Source organism: Schistocerca gregaria, chromosome 2 (genome assembly GCF_023897955.1).
Source record: "Schistocerca gregaria isolate iqSchGreg1 chromosome 2, iqSchGreg1.2, whole genome shotgun sequence".
Classification (NCBI taxonomy): Eukaryota; Metazoa; Arthropoda; class Insecta; order Orthoptera; family Acrididae; genus Schistocerca; species Schistocerca gregaria.
In genome coordinates, this window is record NC_064921.1 from 12,681,398 (window position 1) to 12,708,480 (window position 27,083).

At 46.5% G+C, this 27,083-nt stretch overlaps 1 protein-coding gene across 1 annotated transcript; it reads left to right on the forward strand.

Annotated features, from left to right (window-relative positions):
- Nucleotides 1-652: 652 nt before the first annotated feature.
- On the forward strand, nt 653-24,302 carry LOC126331962 (trichohyalin-like). The gene is made up of 4 exons (XM_049996536.1): nt 653-697; nt 5,867-6,506; nt 6,624-11,705; nt 24,181-24,302. Exons 1-4 carry the CDS (start codon nt 653-655, stop codon nt 24,300-24,302), a joined length of 5,889 nt encoding a protein of 1,962 aa, XP_049852493.1.
- The last annotated feature ends 2,781 nt before the right edge of the window (nt 24,303-27,083 follow it).

Genomic DNA, 27,083 nt, shown 5'->3' on the forward strand with positions numbered 1-27,083 from the left:
AAAAGAAATTGCGTGTTAATATAAAAATTACATTACCTGCAAAGGTAAAATAAACAGGTTATTCACTAACAATGTTACAATATGACACGATAAAGACACTAGATCGCGTGTTCTACTGATCAGTGAATAACTGAGCATCTGATCCAATCAATTATGTTCAACAATGGACATTACTAACCGATTCCAAGAAAGCCAAAACTTTATTCCATTTGGTGGGGTGCTATCTGAAGACTGCACAAGGGCAAATAAATGTTTAGTCAACATCTCACATAATTAAGGACCAAATTTCACAATCCTGTAGTAATGTGCTTATTGAAACATACAAATTTATGTTACAGGATTAATTCACTGTGGCAAGAGGAACAGTTAGGAATTGTGTGTATGACTGCATATGCAGCCTCACTCACTGCAGGCATATGCAAACATTATATTCATCAAGTATTTTACAATGAGAGCACTTAGTGACTTGCAGGAACTTCACCCCAAATTTCAAATTATCATGAATTTTTCTCAGGGATACCCCACACAAATAGCAAAAATGGTTATCACTTACCACTTTTGCTGTTCATGCACTCAAAGTGCCACATCAAATAAATAGAATGCAACACTCCTTTCTTTACTTACAGATGGGTACATACAGCCACAAGAGGGCATGGCAAATAAAGTGGGGTATTTCTCAGGTGTTTTCTTCATAGAGGTGAGGCAGTAAGAACTTTCATAGGTATGGCAAAAGGATGGAGTAGGAAACATAATAGGGTGAGGTGAAACTGTGTGGTGTACCATCTGGTTGGTACCATACAATGCCAACTTGTGGAATTCAACAAATGGCTCTCTGTTGCTGGCGTATTAAGTGGCCTGAAACAAACTCAGTATAGCTCATCTTTCCTATGACAGGACACTGCATAGTTTCATACAAAGGCCCATAACGCTGGACAATTTTCCAGTATTCCTGCATTGCAGAGCCTTCAAAGATCACTGCACAGTAGCTTACCTGCCAAACCAGGTTACAAACTCTATATCAACTATCTACTTCCGAGTGCCATGGCTATTTTAATAAGAATGCAGCCTCAATATTGGCGCCACCAGTGCAACCTACACTCTAGGTGCCTACAGCAGTCCTTCTCAGTTGTTACCGACTGAGGGCTGAACTGGAGATTCAAGAATAGTTCTCATAGTAGCAAATATCTTTCAGTGGAATGGGGCATTCTCTATCTTGCCTTCACTAGAAATCTGTTTCATTAGCTGCATGTTGTTACACACAATCTGTGCTGCAATGAAGCTCTATTCCACTTGGCTACTCAGGAACATCTCTCTTTTTGTGCTGTTTTCGTTACTTCTTTGTCTCTGGAAAATTATACCTCTGCCTTGTGTCCCATTGCGTAGCCTTGATCACTGTGTCATTCCACCTCACCATCCTCCTTCAATAATCATGCGGCCCAATTCCTATATTATTCTTCCAGGTCTGTGCCTCCTGTATGCAACTGCCATTGCCCTCCATGAGGGTGACAGAGGATATATTTTTTGCTGCTGCATAGAAAACTTTTCCTCTGAGCACAACAACAACATTGGAATCTAGGATATCACCAGTGCAACTTTGCAGTGTTCACCTAACACTTCAAAGAATGATTCTCATATTAGTGACAAGCTTAGTGCATATATGAAGTATTTTTATGTTGCTTGCACTAGGAAGCTGCTTCACTTGCACAACATTATCATGTGCCTTATGTGTCACAACAAAGTTCTAACATTATGGCTATTTGAGCAATATTTCTCTCCTTGTGCATATGACCACGAGTATGGGTGGTAGATAGCAGTTCCGTGCTGGACTCCCAGTACAGAGGTGAGGCAATGAATACAAACAGATTGGTCTGGGAACAGACTGTAGCAAATATCTAAATGGGAAATATTTTGCCAACAAAGGGACAGAGAAAACTGTACATACATTATCTTTGGATACTTATTATCAGTCATTCTCTCCACGTGTGTGAAAACATTTCTTCTATGGAGACGTGGAAAGGTCAGAATGGGTGAGGAAACTGACTACGCAAGGTTGAGGCCGGGAGTGTTATGGGAACAAAGGATATACTGCAGGCAGGATTCCCACGTGTGCAGTTCAGAAGGATCCATAATGGCACCGGCTGTCAAGCAATCGTTGAAGTGAATGATGTGATGTTGGCAGCTTGCTCTGCAACAGGGTGGTCCACTTGTTTACTGGCCACAGTTTGTAAGTGGCCTTTCCTGCAGACAGACAGCTTGTTGCTTGTCAGTCCCATGCAGATAGCAGCACAGTGGGGTCCAGTTTAGCTTGTGAATCACATGACTGGTTTCACAGGAAACCTTGCCTTTGGTGGGTATGTGATATTTGTGACCTGATGGGAGTAGGTGACAGTGGAAGGATGTATGGGACAGTTCTTGCATTTAGTTCTGTTACAGGGATATGAGCCATGATGTAATGGGTTGGGAGCAGGGTTTGTGTTCAGACGGCCAATTATATTTTCTAAGTTTGGTGGACAGAGCAATACCACAGTGGGAAGGGTGGGAAGGATGGTAGGCATGGCATTTCAAATTTCAGAACACAATGACGGGTATTCAAAACTTTGGTGGAGAATGTAATTCAGTTGTTCCAGTTGTGGTTGGTATTTAGTTATGAGGGGAATGCTCCTCTGTGGAGAGACAGAGATTTGGGGGACTGCAAATATAAGGCACAGAAGATTTGTTATTGTATGCTTTATTCAGTCCCCCAGTAACTTCGAGGAGTAATGCTCATGAACTGTGGGTGGATAAGCTGTATGGAAGGAACTTCTAGGTATGGAATGGCTGGCAGTTGTCCAAAATGGAGGCATAAATTGTGTTTAGTAGGTTCAATATGGACAGAAGCAGTGAAGAAGCCACCTTTGAAGTGGATGTCAACTACTATGAAGGTGGCTTGTTGGCTCGTGAAGGTCTAGGGAAAGCAAAGGGGGAGAAGCTGTTGAGGTTCAGTGGGATGTGGATAGGGTGTCTTGAATCTCAATCCTACTCGCAAGATAAGCTCAGTGAACCTGAACGGGAGGAAGGCTTTAGGATTCTGAGTGTTTACGAAGGATTTTCAATCCTTTACCACATCACTCATATCCATGCAACAGACCTAGCTACAAGACCTGTCCCATACATCCAACCACCACCACCACCACCACCACCACCACCACCACCACCACCTACTGCTCCACCCTGGTCCCATTCACCAGCTGTCCCATCAAGAGCAGGAATACCTGTGAAACCAGTCATTTTATAAATAAGCTAAGTTGCAACCATTGTGCTGCATTCTATGATGGCAGGACAACAAACAAGCTGTCTGTCCACATAAAGGGCCACCTACCAACAGGGTAAGACACAAGTTTGCGGGATGCTCAACGAAACATCCTTCATTTCTATTACTGTTTCACTGCCTGAGACATACAGGTGATGCCCACAAACACCATCTTTTTCAAATGTGAAGGTGGGAACCCTCCAGACAATATATTCTATGCTCCTACGACTCTCCACCTCAGTTATTCACTCACACACACACACACACACACACACACACACACACACACACACACACACGAATATCCAGTGTCAGGTTCAAGCATAAAATTCTGAACAACCGTTTCACTGGTAAAATTTATATTTTACCTCACCACCAATGAAGAACTTATGTCAAAGAAAAAGATGAAAATATATGTGCCACACAAGACAACATTAAAGCGATAACTTTAACATGTAATTAAGCTACTGAGGAAAGCGAAAATCTCACCTGCTAATTCCTCCTCTGCCTGCACTTGTTCTGGCACCTGCAAAAAAATTAAAAAGCTGAATAACTTTACATAGACTTAATTTAAGTGCAAATCAAAAACCTTGAAACGTGGCAGTGGTATGTCATCTCACTGCACATGCTCATCTAAGTGTTAATAAGGTTGGTAAATTAAATATTGATAGCAATTAGGAATCAGGTGCAGTGACAAGTAGATAAATATGGAATTTTATAAATGTGAGATTGATGAAAACAGCATATTGATACAAGTTAAGAATCACAAAATATTTCAATTTTAATTGAGCTTAACAGTATGAATTTAGTAGAGCTGCCGGCTGCCACATACAGCAACTGTCGCAGAGTAGGGCAAAGGTGTCCACAAAACGCAAGGAGGCAGGTTGGGAATTCAGATCATAGCTGATGGATGTTTGAAGGCTGGTGTAAGGATACTGCCAGTGACCAAAACAGAGGTACAGCATAGTTTTCTGGATTGAACACTCCTCAACTATGACCTGTTGTAGTATTCAAAAGGATCACAGAAGGGGAAATGAATAACAGACATTATAAAATCACAGATCGTAGAGATAGTGATTGGGTCCATCATGGCTACACTACATCTGCTGCTATCGGGCCAGGAATTTGTGAATGGATCTTGGTCCCACAGAGCTATCTGAGGTTGGGCCACACAACAGAAGTGGAAATCGAACTGTTAAAAGAACTAGTAAATTTAATCCAGCCAGTTTTTTGCTATCCTTAAGGGTGCGACGACACAAAGTGTGCAACTGTTTATAAAGAATGTTGTTTGCCATCATAGAATGGTGGTTAAAAACATGGAGAGCACATCTCTGCATGTGAGAAGAGCCCCAACATGGCTCAGTCAAATTAGGGACTGTGAAATTGCCCAGTAAAGTTGAAGTGCAAGAATGGAACATTGTTAGCAATGATATTTCATTTGTAAGTGGGGAAATAGTGTTTCTCGAAGGGTGACAGGGAGCATTAAATCTCTAATCATCCTTAGAAAGCTGCCATTTGGGTGGGCACTTAGGTGGGGTAGGAGTCAGAAAATGGATGGCAAATGGGAAATGGTAACTTGATTTCGTACCATACATAATGATGGATCATCATCAGGGCAAATTCAGCAGTGCAGGAGAGGTCCAGATGGGGGTAGGAGTGAATGGAGTGTGAAATGAATGTGGGTACTCCCACAGGAAGCTAAATGAGGTTGGGGTGACAGGAGGTCAACGAAGAGGGCACCTTTCTGACAGGTTCTGGGAGAGCCCAAAGGGGAGCAGCAGAAACAGGTGAGGGAGTTGGCCAGCAAGCTGGAAGCAGACTGTCCAGTGACTTAGGGATGTAAACAGTAGAAATGGAAAAGTCAAGGTGAGGAAGTAAAAGGCAGACAGGAATAGCTAGAAGCTGAGTAGTCAGGAAGACTATCAACTTCATCCTTAATAAACAGCATGACTTCACTGCATGGCATGGAAACTTTCCCTGGGTGATGGTGTGAGTTTGGGGGGATGTCAAAGCAGACTGGAAATAAATGAGAGAGTTCAAAGCAGGTCATGAGCACACAATTTTGTTTCCTGGAAGCAGAAAACAGGTAGAGGCTACGATTCCAAGAGCAGCCATAAATTCTCTTTGTTGATTCAAAGGCCACAAACACGCCACCAAAAGAGTGCCTTGATAATAAAGGGAAAAACGGGGAAAAAATGGAGAGGTGTCACCTCAGTGGCTATCGAGTGGTAGCTTTCGAAGGCTCACTGGAGCAGGTCACAGAGGCTGGAGAATCCACCTGTGAGGTCTACAGAGGTGTTAGCATTCTCATTCTGTCCATCCTTGGAATCCACAGCAGAAAAATGGCTGGAGATGCATACCAGCAACAAGGAGGTCAGTCAGCCAAGGAGGATCTCCAAGCGGATAAATAAGCAGATCATTTGCCGTTCTGTTTGGCAGAGGAAGACTCAAATGTTTGTTGGCTGGAGGAACATGGAAAGATTTCATGGTAGTGTTCATTCTATCCTTCCTGGCATGTCAATTGTGTAGCAGATGATTTTCTCCTGTGAGGCATAAGTTATTGGCTTGTTTGCACAGGAGGAGGAGGAGGAGGAGCAGAGTGACGAAGAAGAGGAGGAGGAGGAGGAGCAGAGTGACGAAGAAGAGGAGGAGGAGGAGGAGCAGAGCGACGAAGAAGAGGAGGAGGAGGAGGAGCAGAGCGACGAAGAAGAGGAGGAGGAGGAGAAGCAGGGCGAGACCGAGAAGCAGGGCGAGACCGAGAAGCAGGGCGAGACCGAGAAGCAGGGCGAGACCGAGAAGCAGGGCGAGACCGAGAAGCAGGGCGAGACCGAGAAGCAGCGCCAGACCGAGAAGCAGCGCCAGACCGAGAAGCAGCGCCAGACCGAGAAGCAGCGCCAGACCGAGAAGCAGCGCCAGACCGAGAAGCAGCGCCAGACCGAGAAGCAGCGCCAGACCGAGAAGCAGCGCCAGACCGAGAAGCAGCGCCAGACCGAGAAGCAGCGCGAGACCGAGAAGCAGCGCGAGACCGAGAAGCAGCGCGAGACCGAGAAGCAGCGCGAGACCGAGAAGCAGCGCGAGACCGAGAAGCAGCGCGAGACCGAGAAGCAGCGCGAGACCGAGAAGCAGCGCGAGACCGAGAAGCAGCGCGAGACAGAGAAGCAGCGCGAGACAGAGAAGCAGCGCGAGACAGAGAAGCAGCGCGAGACAGAGAAGCAGCGCGAGACCGAGTAGCAGCGCGAGACCGAGTAGCAGCGCGAGACAGAGTAGCAGCGCGAGACAGAGTAGCAGCGCGAGACCGAGAAGCAGCGCGAGACCGAGAAGCAGCGCGAGACAGAGAAGCAGCGCGAGACAGAGAAGCAGCGCGAGACCGAGAAGCAGCGCGAGACAGAGAAGCAGCGCGAGACCGAGAAGCAGCGCGAGACCGAGAAGCAGCGCGAGACCGAGAAGCAGCGCGAGACCGAGAAGCAGCGCGAGACCGAGAAGCAGCGCGAGACCGAGAAGCAGCGCGAGACCGAGAAGCAGCGCGAGACCGAGAAGCAGCGCGAGACCGAGAAGCAGCGCGAGACCGAGAAGCAGCGCGAGACCGAGAAGCAGCGCGAGACCGAGAAGCAGCGCGAGACCGAGAAGCAGCGCGAGACCGAGAAGCAGCGCGAGACCGAGAAGCAGCGCGAGACCGAGAAGCAGCGCGAGACCGAGAAGCAGCGCGAGACCGAGAAGCAGCGCGAGACCGAGAAGCAGCGCGAGACCGAGAAGCAGCGCGAGACCGAGAAGCAGCGCGAGACCGAGAAGCAGCGCGAGACCGAGAAGCAGCGCGAGACCGAGAAGCAGCGCGAGACCGAGAAGCAGCGCGAGACCGAGAAGCAGCGCGAGACCGAGAAGCAGCGCGAGACCGAGAAGCAGCGCGAGACCGAGAAGCAGCGCGAGACCGAGAAGCAGCGCGAGACCGAGAAGCAGCGCGAGACCGAGAAGCAGCGCGAGACCGAGAAGCAGCGCGAGACCGAGAAGCAGCGCGAGACCGAGAAGCAGCGCGAGACCGAGAAGCAGCGCGAGACCGAGAAGCAGCGCGAGACCGAGAAGCAGCGCGAGACCGAGAAGCAGCGCGAGACCGAGAAGCAGCGCGAGACCGAGAAGCAGCGCGAGACCGAGAAGCAGCGCGAGACCGAGAAGCAGCGCGAGACCGAGAAGCAGCGCGAGACCGAGAAGCAGCGCGAGACCGAGAAGCAGCGCGAGACCGAGAAGCAGCGCGAGACCGAGAAGCAGCGCGAGACCGAGAAGCAGCGCGAGACCGAGAAGCAGCGCGAGACCGAGAAGCAGCGCGAGACCGAGAAGCAGCGCGAGACCGAGAAGCAGCGCGAGACCGAGAAGCAGCGCGAGACCGAGAAGCAGCGCGAGACCGAGAAGCAGCGCGAGACCGAGAAGCAGCGCGAGACCGAGAAGCAGCGCGAGACCGAGAAGCAGCGCGAGACCGAGAAGCAGCGCGAGACCGAGAAGCAGCGCGAGACCGAGAAGCAGCGCGAGACCGAGAAGCAGCGCGAGACCGAGAAGCAGCGCGAGACCGAGAAGCAGCGCGAGACCGAGAAGCAGCGCGAGACCGAGAAGCAGCGCGAGACCGAGAAGCAGCGCGAGACCGAGAAGCAGCGCGAGACCGAGAAGCAGCGCGAGACCGAGAAGCAGCGCGAGACCGAGAAGCAGCGCGAGACCGAGAAGCAGCGCGAGACCGAGAAGCAGCGCGAGACCGAGAAGCAGCGCGAGACCGAGAAGCAGCGCGAGACCGAGAAGCAGCGCGAGACCGAGAAGCAGCGCGAGACCGAGAAGCAGCGCGAGACCGAGAAGCAGCGCGAGACCGAGAAGCAGCGCGAGACCGAGAAGCAGCGCGAGACCGAGAAGCAGCGCGAGACCGAGAAGCAGCGCGAGACCGAGAAGCAGCGCGAGACCGAGAAGCAGCGCGAGACCGAGAAGCAGCGCGAGACCGAGAAGCAGCGCGAGACCGAGAAGCAGCGCGAGACCGAGAAGCAGCGCGAGACCGAGAAGCAGCGCGAGACCGAGAAGCAGCGCGAGACCGAGAAGCAGCGCGAGACCGAGAAGCAGCGCGAGACCGAGAAGCAGCGCGAGACCGAGAAGCAGCGCGAGACCGAGAAGCAGCGCGAGACCGAGAAGCAGCGCGAGACCGAGAAGCAGCGCGAGACCGAGAAGCAGCGCGAGACCGAGAAGCAGCGCGAGACCGAGAAGCAGCGCGAGACCGAGAAGCAGCGCGAGACCGAGAAGCAGCGCGAGACCGAGAAGCAGCGCGAGACCGAGAAGCAGCGCGAGACCGAGAAGCAGCGCGAGACCGAGAAGCAGCGCGAGACCGAGAAGCAGCGCGAGACCGAGAAGCAGCGCGAGACCGAGAAGCAGCGCGAGACCGAGAAGCAGCGCGAGACCGAGAAGCAGCGCGAGACCGAGAAGCAGCGCGAGACCGAGAAGCAGCGCGAGACCGAGAAGCAGCGCGAGACCGAGAAGCAGCGCGAGACCGAGAAGCAGCGCGAGACCGAGAAGCAGCGCGAGACCGAGAAGCAGCGCGAGACCGAGAAGCAGCGCGAGACCGAGAAGCAGCGCGAGACCGAGAAGCAGCGCGAGACCGAGAAGCAGCGCGAGACCGAGAAGCAGCGCGAGACCGAGAAGCAGCGCGAGACCGAGAAGCAGCGCGAGACCGAGAAGCAGCGCGAGACCGAGAAGCAGCGCGAGACCGAGAAGCAGCGCGAGACCGAGAAGCAGCGCGAGACCGAGAAGCAGCGCGAGACCGAGAAGCAGCGCGAGACCGAGAAGCAGCGCGAGACCGAGAAGCAGCGCGAGACCGAGAAGCAGCGCGAGACCGAGAAGCAGCGCGAGACCGAGAAGCAGCGCGAGACCGAGAAGCAGCGCGAGACCGAGAAGCAGCGCGAGACCGAGAAGCAGCGCGAGACCGAGAAGCAGCGCGAGACCGAGAAGCAGCGCGAGACCGAGAAGCAGCGCGAGACCGAGAAGCAGCGCGAGACCGAGAAGCAGCGCGAGACCGAGAAGCAGCGCGAGACCGAGAAGCAGCGCGAGACCGAGAAGCAGCGCGAGACCGAGAAGCAGCGCGAGACCGAGAAGCAGCGCGAGACCGAGAAGCAGCGCGAGACCGAGAAGCAGCGCGAGACCGAGAAGCAGCGCGAGACCGAGAAGCAGCGCGAGACCGAGAAGCAGCGCGAGACCGAGAAGCAGCGCGAGACCGAGAAGCAGCGCGAGACCGAGAAGCAGCGCGAGACCGAGAAGCAGCGCGAGACCGAGAAGCAGCGCGAGACCGAGAAGCAGCGCGAGACCGAGAAGCAGCGCGAGACCGAGAAGCAGCGCGAGACCGAGAAGCAGCGCGAGACCGAGAAGCAGCGCGAGACCGAGAAGCAGCGCGAGACCGAGAAGCAGCGCGAGACCGAGAAGCAGCGCGAGACCGAGAAGCAGCGCGAGACCGAGAAGCAGCGCGAGACCGAGAAGCAGCGCGAGACCGAGAAGCAGCGCGAGACCGAGAAGCAGCGCGAGACCGAGAAGCAGCGCGAGACCGAGAAGCAGCGCGAGACCGAGAAGCAGCGCGAGACCGAGAAGCAGCGCGAGACCGAGAAGCAGCGCGAGACCGAGAAGCAGCGCGAGACCGAGAAGCAGCGCGAGACCGAGAAGCAGCGCGAGACCGAGAAGCAGCGCGAGACCGAGAAGCAGCGCGAGACCGAGAAGCAGCGCGAGACCGAGAAGCAGCGCGAGACCGAGAAGCAGCGCGAGACCGAGAAGCAGCGCGAGACCGAGAAGCAGCGCGAGACCGAGAAGCAGCGCGAGACCGAGAAGCAGCGCGAGACCGAGAAGCAGCGCGAGACCGAGAAGCAGCGCGAGACCGAGAAGCAGCGCGAGACCGAGAAGCAGCGCGAGACCGAGAAGCAGCGCGAGACCGAGAAGCAGCGCGAGACCGAGAAGCAGCGCGAGACCGAGAAGCAGCGCGAGACCGAGAAGCAGCGCGAGACCGAGAAGCAGCGCGAGACCGAGAAGCAGCGCGAGACCGAGAAGCAGCGCGAGACCGAGAAGCAGCGCGAGACCGAGAAGCAGCGCGAGACCGAGAAGCAGCGCGAGACCGAGAAGCAGCGCGAGACCGAGAAGCAGCGCGAGACCGAGAAGCAGCGCGAGACCGAGAAGCAGCGCGAGACCGAGAAGCAGCGCGAGACCGAGAAGCAGCGCGAGACCGAGAAGCAGCGCGAGACCGAGAAGCAGCGCGAGACCGAGAAGCAGCGCGAGACCGAGAAGCAGCGCGAGACCGAGAAGCAGCGCGAGACCGAGAAGCAGCGCGAGACCGAGAAGCAGCGCGAGACCGAGAAGCAGCGCGAGACCGAGAAGCAGCGCGAGACCGAGAAGCAGCGCGAGACCGAGAAGCAGCGCGAGACCGAGAAGCAGCGCGAGACCGAGAAGCAGCGCGAGACCGAGAAGCAGCGCGAGACCGAGAAGCAGCGCGAGACCGAGAAGCAGCGCGAGACCGAGAAGCAGCGCGAGACCGAGAAGCAGCGCGAGACCGAGAAGCAGCGCGAGACCGAGAAGCAGCGCGAGACCGAGAAGCAGCGCGAGACCGAGAAGCAGCGCGAGACCGAGAAGCAGCGCGAGACCGAGAAGCAGCGCGAGACCGAGAAGCAGCGCGAGACCGAGAAGCAGCGCGAGACCGAGAAGCAGCGCGAGACCGAGAAGCAGCGCGAGACCGAGAAGCAGCGCGAGACCGAGAAGCAGCGCGAGACCGAGAAGCAGCGCGAGACCGAGAAGCAGCGCGAGACCGAGAAGCAGCGCGAGACCGAGAAGCAGCGCGAGACCGAGAAGCAGAGCGAGACCGAGAAGCAGAGCGAGACCGAGAAGCAGAGCGAGACCGAGAAGCAGAGCGAGACCGAGAAGCAGAGCGAGACCGAGAAGCAGAGCGAGACCGAGAAGCAGAGCGAGACCGAGAAGCAGAGCGAGACCGAGAAGCAGAGCGAGACCGAGAAGCAGAGCGAGACCGAGAAGCAGAGCGAGACCGAGAAGCAGAGCGAGACCGAGAAGCAGAGCGAGACCGAGAAGCAGAGCGAGACCGAGAAGCAGAGCGAGACCGAGAAGCAGAGCGAGACCGAGAAGCAGAGCGAGACCGAGAAGCAGAGCGAGACCGAGAAGCAGAGCGAGACCGAGAAGCAGAGCGAGACCGAGAAGCAGAGCGAGACCGAGAAGCAGAGCGAGACCGAGAAGCAGAGCGAGACCGAGAAGCAGAGCGAGACCGAGAAGCAGAGCGAGACCGAGAAGCAGAGCGAGACCGAGAAGCAGAGCGAGACCGAGAAGCAGAGCGAGACCGAGAAGCAGAGCGAGACGGAGAAGCAGAGCGAGACGGAGAAGCAGAATGAGACGGAGAAGCAGAATGAGACAGAGATGGGCTGCTACTATGACACTGGGTGATTTTACAACCATAGTGCTGTATTTCTCATCACATGTCTGGATGTCCATGTCCTTCATGAACTGAGATGTAGCAAGAAAAATACTGGAACTGCCTGATGGTAGAACACAGGATTACTGAGAAGCCGACAATTTGCAAATGACCTGGAAGGGCTCCTTTTTCCTTAAACCAGATTTCACGAATGCCCCATCATCAAGGTACATGGAAGGAGGAGATGGCATTGTCACCATTACAACTTTTGAGGCAGGGAGGAGGAGGCAGCCAGGTTACACATTTGGCTGGGTGTCACCAGGTCATTAGAGTGTCGTCATAATGATCACACTGGTTACAGTGCAGTGTGTTCAGAATGTGTTGTTTTGCTGATGTTTGACAGAAGCATCTCTCTATCAATTGTGAGAAAAGGTAGGGAAGCCAGGCCCTACTGCAATGGTGTTGACAGAAATGGAAAATTTGCTGTCTAATATGAAGTTGCATTCAATGATTGTTCACAATTCATAGAAATTTCCATCTTAGATCAGAAAGACCTTTGTAACTCAATATGCTTCATTCGTCAAGCATACCCCCAAATAGCAGCCACTCTGACCATGGGCTCTCCACAAGAGTGTCACCCAGCCACAGCAAGGGCCGTCTGACACGACGGCTGCTGCCAGGTTTTCCAATCCTCCGAGTGGGAGATAAAACACTACTTGCCATACATGTGGAGTGAACAACTGAGGAATCAGGAGTGTGATCCCTGTGTTGTCAGGTGGCTCACCCATATGGGTACATAACAGCCACATCACTCTGGTGACTGAGCAGGATGGAAGGGGGCTACAGAGGGGAAGGGTGAGGGTACGAAAGGGGGGGGGGGGGAGGAATCCACACCACAGATGCCAGGGAGGGAGCTGTTCCGTAAGTGGCTCACACTAAAAAACAGGAAATTTTGAAGTGGAGGTCAAACCTAAACACCAAAAAGTATGAATGAACAGGCAAAAGGAACAAAATTGTGAAAATACAGGAAAACAGGTGGATAGCCAAGCCAATTTGAATCTGAACACTGAGAAAGGAGAAGGAGGGGGGCATCGGAGAATGAGCAAGGATAGAGAGGAAGAGGAGGTTGACAAATGCAGGCAGTAAAGAAGAACTGGCTGTATTGCCCCATCTGCACCATGTGTGAAGTCACTAAACAACTGTGAGATTCCAGCAAGGGATCTGACTTTAGTGCATCAGACTGTACCATCAAGTTGCCCATCATAAAATTGCCATCATGCAAAGGTTATATAAAGCAGTGCAGGCATTTTTGTGACATTTGTGAGTCTTGTGGTAAGTAATGAGGAATTATAAGACACTGCTAAAATAACCATTTTCTTAATTCAGTAATATGTGCTGCTCACAATATAAACACCCATTTTCTGGTGACTAGCATTAATTTTAATCCAGCTTTTGATATGGTTTGCAATACATAGAATAACCCTAGATTAATTGTGGGAGCACATCTGGAAAACCTGTTGGTGCTTCCTTTAGTGAATGGGAATGGTGCAAGTATACTTCATGGACTACTTCAAACAATGTTCATGTGCTGATGGCATTACAACTAATTGTATCCTTGAAAGACAATTATATCTCATCTATTTGCAGAAAATGTTGACCAGTCTGTAAGAACAGAATTTAAATCCCACTGGAGTTTCAAAAGTTTTCTGACATTAGGAGAGAGATATGCTTTTCTCTAAAATAAAAGCAAATCGGAAATCGTGAAGGCTACAGACCAAAATGGCACAGCACATATGGGAATAAACATCAGACCACCTGCAACGCCAAGCACTTTGCCCATTTGAGATGAATCTAGTCCCTGCTAGTGCTGCATTTGTAATGTGCTACTTGCCTGATACTTTGCAGAAATACGAAAAATTCAGACAAGCCATGTGCAGTGAATAAAAAACCTATTATGATGCTCAACATAGTGTTTTGCCCAATTGCCTGAAGGGTTTCCATAGGGCTTCTAGTTGCATATCTGTATGCTGTCATGCTTGTCAAAAATGACACCACACAGAAACAGAACACACAAAATGGAACAAGGTACGATTGTCCTAGTGACATAAAACACAAACACAATGGTATACATCCATCAAGTACATTGTGTTATTGCTCATTTAAGTCATCCCTGGCAAAAACAGTTGCTGCTTACAACAGTGGCAATATGGTTAAAAGATAGCAATGGCACATGATAAACTTATGCTCTCTCAGTTCAGACTCGCAGGCACGATTTATATCTGAAGCACGTGCACAGTGCCTCTGACTTCACAAATGGTAAAGTAGAGCACCCATTCAGGGAACAGATGGAAACATACAAGAAACAAAACAGTGCATCTCTGTTCAAGTAGACTCGTGAATAAATGTCGTCATTTTACCTTCTGTCTGTTTAATGTTGCTGGAGATAACTGACATCTCATCTCAATCCCAATGTCTCAGATTTGATGAGTATAAAAATTGTTGATCCAGAATTATCGTCACCTTGCAAGATCAACATGGTGTTGGGAGCAGAAGTTTGTCTGTACATTCAGAAGGCAAGGACTCTCCATAGGAACTGATCATCATGCGCTTCAAAAGACAGAACTGTGTTGGGTTATGTATGTCAAAGCAGTATCAATTGGTAGAACAAAAAATTTTGTCAAGGTAGCCATTCATGTTGTGGTTTGTGAAAACTTAGGCTGTGTTTCTTGAAGAAACTGTGAAGGACAGAAGTATCAAATCATGTCTGAGCCACAATATCTCTAATCTCAGTGCACAGCATTCCACTGGCATCACTAACTACTTAGACTGTTGATATTGATTCGATTGAGTGTCAAGTGAAGATCTTTGATCGATGCACATGTGCAATTGTTTATGTGTGCATGTGTGTCCCAAGATGCCGCTGATACAATAATACCCTGGTTGAAATCCTGCAAGGCTCTGCTCCTTCACAACTGAGTCACATTTTGAGTTGTTTTGTTATATTTGAGTAAGTTCCTGTCTGTGTTGTTTAGAATTGTGTCTGCAATAATAATGCACCTGTGAGTGATTCAGTGGTTGATCATCTGTCAATATTATGAATTGCACTTTGTTTTCTGGGTCATGTGTCATGCAAGTGCAAGAGTATTCCATGTTTTACGTCTCATGAAGGAAATCTACTCCAACACAACCTGTGTCAGAGGCAAAGCAATCTCTGTACATGTTTTTGCTTGAGCTAATGTATCAACACTTGTTGAAATATTTGCTTCTGAGTAATACAAATTTTAAAGAGTGTTAATTTGTATTGCTAGCCAGTTGTGCCTGTCTTTCACATTTTCTACTTCCTGGCCCTTATTGTGTGAAACTTTGTTTGTGCAGATTACTGATTCCGTTTGTATGTGTCAGCAGAAAGCATGATTTTCAGTTCCCTTGGCATAGAGCAGAAATATGTTTGCATTTTGCCATGGTGGCACTTCCTTCGTCATGTGGCACCCAGATTGACCGGCTGTCTACTGCCCTACTAGTCACCCCATTGTGGCTCAAGGGAAGTGAAGTTGCTCATTTGACATGTGCCATGGTGGAGTGTGATCTCTGGGGTAGGAACCAGTAGCCTGCTCTTTTTGGTGAATTTATTGAGATCAGCAGATTAAGGTATATTTACCATGCCTGAGGTTCCTCCTCATTATACCTTTAACTACTTGATTAATCCTTGTATTTTTATTACTAATTCTCAACACATTAAGTTTTAAACCCTGTTAGCCACCAGTATAAACTGTCAATTGTTACCTCGGTGAACAGTCATTACCTAACTCCACTTGGGGAATTTGGCTGCTTGTTTCTTGTTGACTCTGATAGCTCTCTGCTGTAGCTCTCAGCCTGCTCTTAAGTTTGGTAGATTGTATATTTATAAAGGTCATTTTTAATGTTTGTCTGCTATGCATGGGTTACTTCTTATGGGCTTTCGTTTCTTTCTCTTAAGTGTTATACATTACTAAGCAGCCGTCCAAGAGCTAACATCAGTTGTGTGACTTGCGAATCTTCCTGTATTTGGATGAATGTTATTCAGTTGAGCTAACAACTTGCAGCTTTTGTAGCTGTTACACATTTTCTGCCTGTAATTTTAGTTCATTTGACTGGTAAAATTTTTTGTTGAACCTGCCCAATTGGTGTGACATTTCCTTGTTTTGTAATCTGTGTACTTCCAATTGCAAGCCCTTTGAGAAATGGTACAATTCACAAAATATGGCTTCTAATTAATTAATCCTGTTCAAGTTTCAACTGTCAGTATTGTGATTTTTAAAAAGTTTGTGAATTGTAATAATAATAATAATAATAATATTAATATTAATAATAATTTCGGTATGTAATAAAGTGTATTACATAAAGTAAGTGACAAAATATGCGAGTTGACATTACATTTCTTTTCCTTAAAGCTGTTTCAACCCAAGTAATGAGGTATCAATGTCTTTATAACAGAGAAGAGCAGCAATGTGATTCACACTTCCTGGCAAAAAACAACTGAAGATTCAAAAGATAGATTCATTGTTCATCTTCCATTTCAGGAAGAGCTGAGTTTGTTATGCAGTTCTTTCCACAATGAATCAAAATGCTTCTCTTAAACTGAACAGAAACTAGCAAGACAATCAAAGTTTGTCGAAAGCTACACAGAGTTCATGGGGAAGTATGAAGATTTATGACATATGGTAATAGTAATTATAACAGATGCCATTTCATATTACATGCCACATCAGATATCTTTAAAAATCTAGCTTAACTACTAAAGCAAGAGTAATGTTTGATTGTCTTGCCAAATGGAATACGAATTTGTCACTTAACAGTCTTCCAATGGTAGGAACAGTGTCGCCCTAACCGCCATCTGCTTCACGTCTGCTGTGCAGCGAGCTACCTTAATTTAAGTATTAACTGTATTTTTCTTACTTGTCACTTCTTCTTCGGTGTGTTTTTGCTTTTAAGAAGCTTTAATTGTCGAGTGCTAGTAATAGTGTTCCATAGATTTCGTGTTTGCTTTGAATACAGTCAGAGAGAGTCCCTTTAGTCAGCCATAGTGAGAGAAGTGCTAGTGTTTGCTTTCGATACAAGTCAGAGACAGGTAGTGCTATTTTCATTGTTTTCTACAAGAAGTGTCTAGCAATCACAGTTTAGTCAATAATCAGCTGAATTTAGTGAATTAGCAGTCTCGTTAAAAGTTGATTAACTCTCTTCAGTAAATTGATTCCTCAGGATGGATATGATGTGTGACTGCTGTGTACGGACGCAGGAGGAGCTGGCCACTCTTCTCGAACAGCTGGGCATGTTGATGGCCGCAGTCAGCTGTTTTCAGGCTGCTGCCTCTGAGTGTAGTGGCAGTGGAGAGTCTGGTGCGTTGCAAGGTAAACCCCAGGTGTTACATGCTCCACCCACTGTCCCTGCTGTCGAGACAGCTTCGCGGGTACCGGGCGCGGTTGGGCCACCCTCTCCCCAAGGGGCGTGGCGGGTTCAGCAGCGTTCACGGCGCATGAGGCGGAGGGTCAATGTGGAGGCTGGCAGTGTGGCATCACCCGCCCTGCTTGTGAGTGGACAAGCAGCTGAACCTTCAGCAAGGTCCAAGCAGGCACACGGGTGGAGGGGTTTATTAGTTACTGGGAGCTCCAACATTACGCGGGTGATGGAGCCCCTTAGGGAAATAGCGGAAAGGTCGGGGAAGAAGGTCAGTGTTCACTGTGTCTGCTTGCTGGGGGTCTCATCCGAGATGTGGAGGAGGCCCTACCAGCGGCGATAGAGAACATTGGGTACATCCGACTACAAATTGTTGCTCATGTCAGCACCAATGACTCCTGCCGTCTGGGTTCAGAGGTCATCCTCAGTTCATACAGGCGGTTGGCGGAGTTGGTGAAGGCGGAAAGCCTTGCTTACGGGGTGGAATCAGAGTTAACTATTTGTAGTATCGTTCCCAGAACTGATCACGGTCCTCTGGTTTGGAGCCGAGTGGAAGGCTTAAACCAGAGGCTCAGACTATTCTGCGGAGAGCTGGGGTGCAAATTTCTCAACCTCCACTATCGGGTGAAGAAATGTAGGGTCCTCATGAATAGGTCAGGCGTGCACTACACTCCAGAAGCGGCTACGAGGGTAGCGGAGTACGTGTGGAGTGCACATGGGGATTTTCTAGGTTAGAGAATTCCCGACAAGACACCACCTGAGGCGCGGCAAGGCAGGAGTAGGCAAAATGCAACAGGGAAAAACATTATTAATGTGCTAATAGGAAACTGCAGGAGCGTCTATAGAAAGGTCCCAGAACTGATTTCATTAATAAACGGTCACAACGCCCATATAGTACTAGGGACAGAAAGTTGGCTGAAACCACATGTAAACAGTAATGAAATCCTAAACTCAGATTGGAATGTATACCGCAGACACAGGCTGGACAGTGAAGGGGGAGGCGTGTTTATAGCGATAAGAAGTGCAATAGTATCGAAGGAAATTGACGGAGATTCGAATTGTGAAATGATCTGGGTGAAGGGCACAGTTAAAGCAGGCTCAGACGTGGTAATTGGATGTCTCTATAGGCCCCCGGGCTCAGCAGCTGTAGTGGCTCAGCACCTGAAGAATAATTCAGAAAATATTTCGAGTAGATTTCCCCACCATGTTATAGTCCTGGGTGGAGATTTTAATTTGCCGGATATAGACTTGGAGACTCAAACGTTCGTAACGGGTGGCAGGGACAAAGAATCCAGTGAAATATTTTTACGTGCTTTATCTGAAAACTACCTTGAGCAGTTAAACAGAAAACCGACTCGTGGCGATAACATATTAGTCCTTCTGGTGACAAACAGACCCGAACTATTTGAATCAGTTAATGCAGAACAGGGAATCAGCGATCATAAAGCGGTTACTGCATCGATGATTTCAGCCGTAAATAGAAATATTAAAAAAGGTAGGAAGATTTTTCTGTTTAGCAAAAGTGACAAAAAGCAGATTTCAGAGTACTTGGCGGCTCAACACAAAAGTTTTGTCTCAAGTACAGACAGTGTTGACGATCAGTGGACCAAGTTCAAAACCATGGTACAATACGCGTTAGATGAGTATGTGCCAAGCAAGATCGTAAGAGATGGGAAAGAGCCACCGTGGTACAACAACCGAGTTAGAAAACTGCTGCGGAAGCAAAGGGAACTTCACAGCAAACATAAACATAGCCAAAGCCTTGCAGACAAACAAAAATTACGCGAAGCGGAATGCAGTGTGAGGAGGGCTATGCGAGAGGCTTTCAATGAATTCGAAAGTAACGTTCTATGTACTGACTTGGCAGAAAATCCTAAGAGATTTTGGTCCTATGTCAAAGCGGTAGGTGGATCAAAACAAAATGTCCAGACACTCTGTGACCAAAATGGTACTGAAACAGAGGATGACAGACTAAAGGCCGAAATACTAAATGTCTTCTTCCAAAGCTGTTTCACAGAGAAAGACTGCACTGTACTTCCTTCTCCAGATTGTGGCACAGTTGACAAAATGGTAGGTATCAAAATAGATGACAGAGGGATAGAGAAACAATTAAAATCGCTCAAGAGAGAGAAGTCCGTTGGTCCTGAATGGATACCAGTTCGATTTTACACAGAGTACGCGAAGGAACTGGGCCCCCTTATTGCAGCAGTGTACCATAGGTCTCTAGAAGAGTGAAGCATTCCAAAGGATTGGAAATTGCACAGGTCATTGCCGTTTTCAAGAAGGGACGTCCAACAGATGTGCAGAACTATAGACCTATATCTCTAACGTTGATCAGTTGTAGAATTTTGGAACACGTATTATGTTCGAGTATAATAATTATGGAGACTAGAAAAGTAGTCTGTAGGAATCAGCATGGGTTTTGAAAAAGACTGTCGTGTGAAACCCAGCTCGTGCTATTCATCCACGAGACTCAGAGGGCCATAGACACGGGTTCACAGGTAGATGTCTTGTTTCTTGACTTCCGCAAGGCGTTTTACACAGTTCCCCACAGTCATTTAATGAACAAAGTAAGACATACAGTCTATCAGACCAATTGTGTGATTGGATTGAGGAGTTCCTAGATAACAGCATGCAACATGTCATTCTCAATGGAGAGAAGTCTTCCGAAGTAAGAGTGATTTCAGGTGTTCCGCAGGGGAGTGTCATAGGACCGTTGCTATTCACAATATACATAAATGACCTGGTGGATGGTATCTGAAGTTCACTGAGGCTTTTTGCAGATGATGCTGTTGTGTATCGAGAGGTTGCAACAATGGAAAATTGTATTGAATTGCAGGAGGATCTGCAGCGAATTGACGCATGGTGCACGGAATGGCAATTGAATCTCAATGTAGACAAGTGTAATGTGCTGCAAATAAATAGAAAGATAGATCCCTTATTTAGCTACAAAATAGCAGGTCAGCAACTGGAAGCAGTTAATTCCATAAATTATCTCGTAGTATGCATTAGGTGTGATTTAAAATGGAATGATCATATAAAGTTGTACGTTGGTAAAGCAGATGCCAGACAGATTCATTAGAAGAATGCTAAGGAAATACAATCCAACAACAAAGAAAGTAGGTTACAGTACACTTGTTCACCCACTGCTTGAATACTGCTCAGCAGTGTGGGATCCACACCAGATAGGGTTGATAGAAGAGATAGAGAAGATCCAACGGAGAGCAGCGCGTTTCTTTACAGGATCATTTAGTAATCGCGAAAGCATTATGGAGATGATAGATAAACTCCAGTGGAAGACTCTGCATGAGAGATGCTCAGTCGCTCAGTATGGGCTTTTGTTAAAGTTTCGAGAACATACCTTCACCGAAGAGTCAAGCAGTATATTGCTCCCTCCTACGTGTATCTCGCGAAGAGACCATGAGGATAAAATCAGAGAGATTAGAACCCACACAGAAGCATACCGACAATCCTCCTTTCTACGAACAATATGAGAGTGGAATAGAAGGGAGAACCGATAGAGGTACTCAGGGTACCGTCCACCACACACCGTCAGGTGGCTTGCGGAGTATGGATGTAGAACAACCACGAAATATTATTTGTACTCTGTATGATTATACTTCCACATCGAACGCTTTGACTCCACAGTAGACATGGAGAACATGTATCGACAAGTTCTGGTTCTAATTGAAGATTACAATTTCCAATGATATTGTGGAAGTGTGACAGATCTGCACCACCTCAGGAATACCAATGAAGGACCATCACATACACAATGACTTGTGCCACCTTCCTTGCAGCACAGTGTCTGATACGATTAGCTCACGAAGATAGTGAGCAGAGTGAGGCAGCAAAGATTCTCACTTATTTCAATATGGACCACTTTATCTCAGGTTGTGATACAGTAAGTGCTGAAATTGAGCTCCAGGAAGATCTCATGAACATATTGATCAGAAGTGGATTTTCACTATGGGAATGGTACAGAAACAGTGCCACACTATTTAAAAGTATCCCCTCAGTGGTGCAAGCGACAACTTTCTTTTCTGCTTGAAAATGATGAGGATATTAGAACTTCAGGTTTATTCTAGCATCCAGCTGATGATCATTTTAAAACTGTAAACAATGTCAAAGCAGCACCTAATATCTACAGCTTCACAAAACACACACTACAGTGTGACACATCAAACATTTTTAATTCCTTTGGATTAATTAGACTCATTGTCATCACATTTGAGATATGTTTGCAATATCTATGGCAGCATAGGTTAATGTGGATTGGGCCCTTGCCCTCAGAGTTTCACTCCTTGTGGCAGACACTATATAGTCTAATTCATATGACAGACAGCATGCACATTGATCGTATAGTCATTGCAGGAGGGACACCTATCAGCAAACAGAATCAGTACAAGATTTGGATAATCATCCAAATATTTATCATTTGATTCTATTTCATGTATCAGAGACCTATCTGAATATTACTGGAAGCAAATCCCAAAAAACAAAAGTAGCTACACACTTACTTTTACTTCACTCAGCACAATCTGTGATACATGAGCTACCAAACATGAAGTTAGTTTTATTGAATTACTAAGCTACATGTGTTAAAATCTTCACACCCAGAGACAAGATGACCTCTCTATGAAAAGCACAAGATATCTATTAAATAGCAACAAAAATATCAAAAGAAGATTTTTTGAAGTTTGTTTGGCTATGATAATAGCAAGAAGAGTGACTCTGCTATCAATGCAGGAAGGTACTTCTTGTGTAGTTGCAATAACTAAATATTTTAGACAAATTAGTTATCATATTTACTGCTATGTAACCTAAAACGTGGGTAAAGTTACATATTTCACAATGTCGATGGTACCAATAAACAATGGCTGCAATAATATAGTCATATTTTAGTTCAAACAGTTGATTTAAACTTTTATTCACTTCAGAAATTTTTTTTTCTCTTGTGGATGAATTCTGTTGCAAATTTATGAAGAATTTCTACAGAGTGGGAAAATGATAGTTGCATTATTAGGCTTCACCGTACCTGCTGATTTTTGGTTTATTCCTTGCTACCTCATTCTTGTTCAGTGATGTGCCTAGCCCATAGATCTGTAAGCACAGTGGCAACTGTCATTGTATCAGGAGAAAAACATGAAGGTGAGCTGTCATTAGCCAGTATGAAAGTATTGTTTGAGGAAGTTTTTGGATTGTTCAGTATACAATTTTATTGTGATAATCGATTTGAGATAACATTCTGGTAACCAGTGTAAACGAAGTTGCATATGTTGTAGGGGCCAGGAAGGAGTGGAGTGCCAAAAAAAATGAGAAAGAAAGTGGAGATGAATAGGATACATAGATAGGAGTTGATTAATTAAAATGACGTTGTGTAGGGCAGCACACACAAGGGATGAAAACCCTTGGCTGATGAAATTAGTGAGCACCCTAGGAGGAGGCCAGGAAACAGTGTGGTGTTCATTACATGCCACAAAACCAGACTTGTTTTGCTACTGGTGAAACTCACCCATGCTCTGCCAGTCTCACAGGTGCTACCATCTAGTATCACTCACCTGAGCAACAGGAGGTGGGCCTTGCTCCTCGACAGGGCCTGATTGAGAGAAAAGAAATTGCGTGTTAATATAAAAACTACTTTATCTGCAAAGGTAAAACAAACAGGTGATTCACTAAGAATGTTACTATATGACATGATAAAGAAAAGAATTATTCCAATCTTTTAATGTGCCTACTGATCAGTGAATAACTGAGCATCTGATCCACTTAATTATGTACAGCAGTGAACATTACTAACCAAGTTCCATAAAGCCAAAACCTTATTCCAGTTGGTGGCTGCTATCTGAAGACTTCCAGGGGCAAATAAATTTTTTGTCAACATTTCACATAATTACTGACCAAATTTTACAATCTTGTAGTAACGTGCTTATTGAAAAATACATCTTTATGCTACAGGATTAATTCACTGTGGCAAGTTAGGAACTGTGTGTGTATGACTGTATATGAAGCATCAGTCACTTTAGGCATATGCAAATGTTATATTCATCAAGTACTTTATAACAAGAGCACTTAGTTACTTGCAGAGAACTTCACCCCCCAATTTCAAATTATTATGAATATTTCTCAGCAATACCTCACACAAAGTAACAGAAGAAATGTTTATCACTTACCACATTTTTGCTGTTCATGCAGTCAAACTTCCGCATGAAGCAAATACAATACAACCCTTCATTCTTTACTTACAAATGGGTACATACAGCCACAAGCAGGCATGACAGATGATGTGGGGAATTTCTCAGGTCCTTTCTTCATAGAGGTGAGGCAGGAAGTACTTTGTTGTGTATGGGAACAGGATGGAGTAGGAGACATAATAGGAATCAGGAGGAAGTGGGTGGTGTACCATCTGGATGGTACCTTACAATGCCTTCTTATGGAATTCAACAAAGGGCTTTGTTGCTGGCATGTTAGGAGGCCTGAAACAAACTCAGTGCAGCTCATCTTGTACATGAGAGGCTCCGTATAGTTTCTGTACAGATGCCCATAACACTGGACAATTTTCCAGTATTCCTGCACTGTACAGCCTTCATAGATCACTGCACAGTAGTTTACCAGCCAACCCAGGTCACAAACTCTACATCAACTATCTACTTCGGTGTGCCATGGCTGTTTTAATAAGAATGCAGCCCTCAATATTGGCGTCACCAGTGCAACCCGCACTTTAGGTGCCTACAGCAGTGCTTCTCAGTTGTTACCGACTGACAGGGCTGAACTGGAGATTCAAGAATAATTCTCATTGTAGCAAATATCTTTCAGTGGAACAGGGCATTCTCTATCTTGCCTTCACTAGTAGTGTGTTTCATTAGCTGCATGTTGTTACTCACAATCTGTGTTGCAAAGAAACACTATTAAATTTGAATGCTCAGGAACATCTATGTTCTTGTGTTATTTTCATTACTTCTTTGTTTCTGGAAACTTATTACCAGTGTCATTCCATCTCACCATCCTTCTTCAATGATGATGTGGCCTTATTACTGTATTATTCTTCCAGGTCTGTGCCTCCTGGATGGCACTGCCATATTTCTTGCTGCTATACAGGCAACTTTTCCACTGAGCACATCAACAACATTGGAATCGAGGACATCACCAGTCCAATTTGCAGTGCTCACCTGACACCTTAAAGAATGATTCTCATATTCGTGACAACCTTAGATCATATAAGAACCATTTTTATGTTGCTTGCACTAGGAAGCCGATTCATTTGCACAACATTATCATGTGCCTTCTGTGTTGCAACGAAATACTAACGTTATTGCTACCTGAGCAACATTTCTCCCCTTGTGCATGGATCATCCACATTAGGTGGGACATATGACCACGAGTTTGGGTGGCCGATAGCAGCTCCCTGCTGCACACCCTGTAGAGAGGTGGAGCAGGAATACAAAGAGCTCTAACAGATTTCGACCATAATAAGTGCAAAATATGTTCAAAAAGAGTTATACGCGGTATTCTGTGTATTAACTGTAATTACTGGTACCACGAAAAATGTATTAACGTTAACCTGAAATACTTTCACAGAGAAGAACAGTGGACATGCCACCAGTGCATCATACTAGCAACTGAATCCAAAGTAAACAATACTCTAAAAATGCAGGATCATATAATTACGTCGCTGAAACAAGAAACAATTTACCTCATCCACATGATAAAAGCCTACTGGTTAACTATAATGAACCATTAGTTAAGTGTAATGAATTTGAAGTGGCAGTAACCAGTAAATACACAAACAATGAACTCTTTATCCATACCTTGAATGTAAATATCGGTAACAAAAACTGGCGTTTGACAGGACAGCATAGTACGAGAAATAGTCAAGCTGTTAATCATGCTCAGAATGCAATTCTCAGAAATCATGTGTTGTCTAGCACCACATGTGATCATAGCTCTTTAAAGTTGCATGTAAACAAACTGCAATGGAAAACGAAGCTAATGTGGGGTAGACCTATGTGAAATGGATCCAGAAAGTGATTTTAGAAGTGTAACTTCTGATAACCACCTGGTGCAAGATGCTAGCAAGATCAATTTACAGTCTAACGTTGCATAATATCTTACACAAAAAGTAACCCAAAGTGAACAATATGCCACAAAGTGTACGAGTAATCCAGTGATGAACAGTTTCTCAAGCACCAATGTATGTGCAGGACAAAAGTGAAAGAAATTCCAGAATGTTACAGAGCAAGAAAATTTCGGAAAAAATGAAAGTAATAACATTAAGTGACAGTGATGGAGGAGCCTGTGCTCAAATACTGTAAGACAAACTAGGGCCCTTGTATCAGGTAAAAAGAATAGTAAAACCTGGTGCCCCACTAAAAAGTTGATAAAAATGCAGAAAATTTGACAGGAAACTTCAGTACACGTGATACGAGGTCTATCCCCAAAGTACATTATGATTTGGAATTAAAAATAAATCATTGGATTTTTTTTAATTATATACAGATGAAAGCCACACTTAAATACTACTATTCTACTTATTTGCCATTTAAATTAAGGAACTTGTAGCGATGGACAACTTGGTCATTCCCTCGTCGTAAAATTCGGCCGCCTGCACCTTCAAACATGAGGTTACCTCTTCTTGAAGCTGTGCGTCGTCATCAAAACACTGCATAGCCAACCAGTTCTTCATTGCTGGCTCGGTGCCAGGTTGGGACTGTCAGGTGAATGAGGAAACAAGTCCCAGTTAAAAGATTCGAGAACTTCATGAACGACATTTGCCATGTGGGCCCGGATGTTGTCATGAATCAGCAAGATCTTTGAGCCCAACTTTCCCCTGCGCTTGTTTTGTATTGCTCTTTCTGAGGTTGTGCAGAGTTTGGCAATACTTTTGAGAGTTTATTGTAGTGCCTCTTTCTGGGAAATCCACAAAAATCACACCTTTTTTGTCCGAAATGAGGTAACTACATGGTAGAAGGCGCAGGTGGCCGAATTTTATGACTAAGGAATTTCCAAGCTCGTCCCTCGCTATGATAAGTGCCTTAATTTAAATGTCAACTATGTAGAGAAGTAGTATTGAAGTGTGGCTTTCATCTGTATATAATAAAAAACTTTTCCAGTACTTTATTTGTATTTAATTCCAAAACGTAATTTACTTTGTGGATAGCCCTCGTACTTTGAACATAATAGGGGGTTCTAACGACATAGACAAACCTCTGAATCTAATGTTGAAACATGTGGTAGAACCATTGGCACCAATACTCACTCTAAGTCACAAAATGAATATCATTATCCATTCTATACCCAGGACATATGATGTTCGAAATTTAAGTAGTAAAGTTGATACTTCAAACCTCCACCTGAATTTAGAAAAACATGCATGCAAAAGAAGAACTGCTGCAAACTTTGAAATAGAGAGAATAGCCAGAAACCACTTCACAACACATGGTTTACACCTAAACAAATGTGGCAAGGAGATTACCTGCAGTAGACTGGCCTTCCTGGCAACTATGGGGGACAATAAGGAACCAAAATTCAGAAACCATAAACAGATGCTAATAAGCAATTGGATGAAGACAAACAAGATGGGAAATAAAAAGAGTAATAGTGACCATAATGTGCAAACTGCACTAAAATGGGTCATGAAGTCACAGAGATGAAACACAAAACCCCCTGACACCTCAAAAAGGATCAATAATTTGATGGTGAATATTATGAATACGTCCCTCCAAAATGTCAATGTGATGCCTCAGCAGTGTGAAGTGCATATGGACACTTTTCAGGCCCACCTGGAAGATGAGTCGGCTGCCAAGGACAACCAACAGATCCAGCACAGCTGCTCAGATGTCAACATACCTGGAATACAGCACAATTTAAGCTAAAGGTCAGTGACACAGTGAATATGACTTCGAGCCCCTCTGAGTAAAACCCACTCAGACCTGAAAATCTGTTATCACAATGTAC

Coding starts and splice junctions, on each gene's coding strand:
- LOC126331962 (XM_049996536.1), top strand. CDS start 653: ATGGCAAATAAAGTGGGGTATTTCTCAGGTGTTTTCTTCATAGAG. Junction 698..5,866: donor CAGGTGTTTTCTTCATAGAG/GTGAGGCAGTAA, acceptor TTGTTTGCACAG/GAGGAGGAGGAGGAGGAGCA. Junction 6,507..6,623: donor GCGCGAGACAGAGAAGCAGC/GCGAGACCGAGT, acceptor AGCGCGAGACAG/AGAAGCAGCGCGAGACAGAG.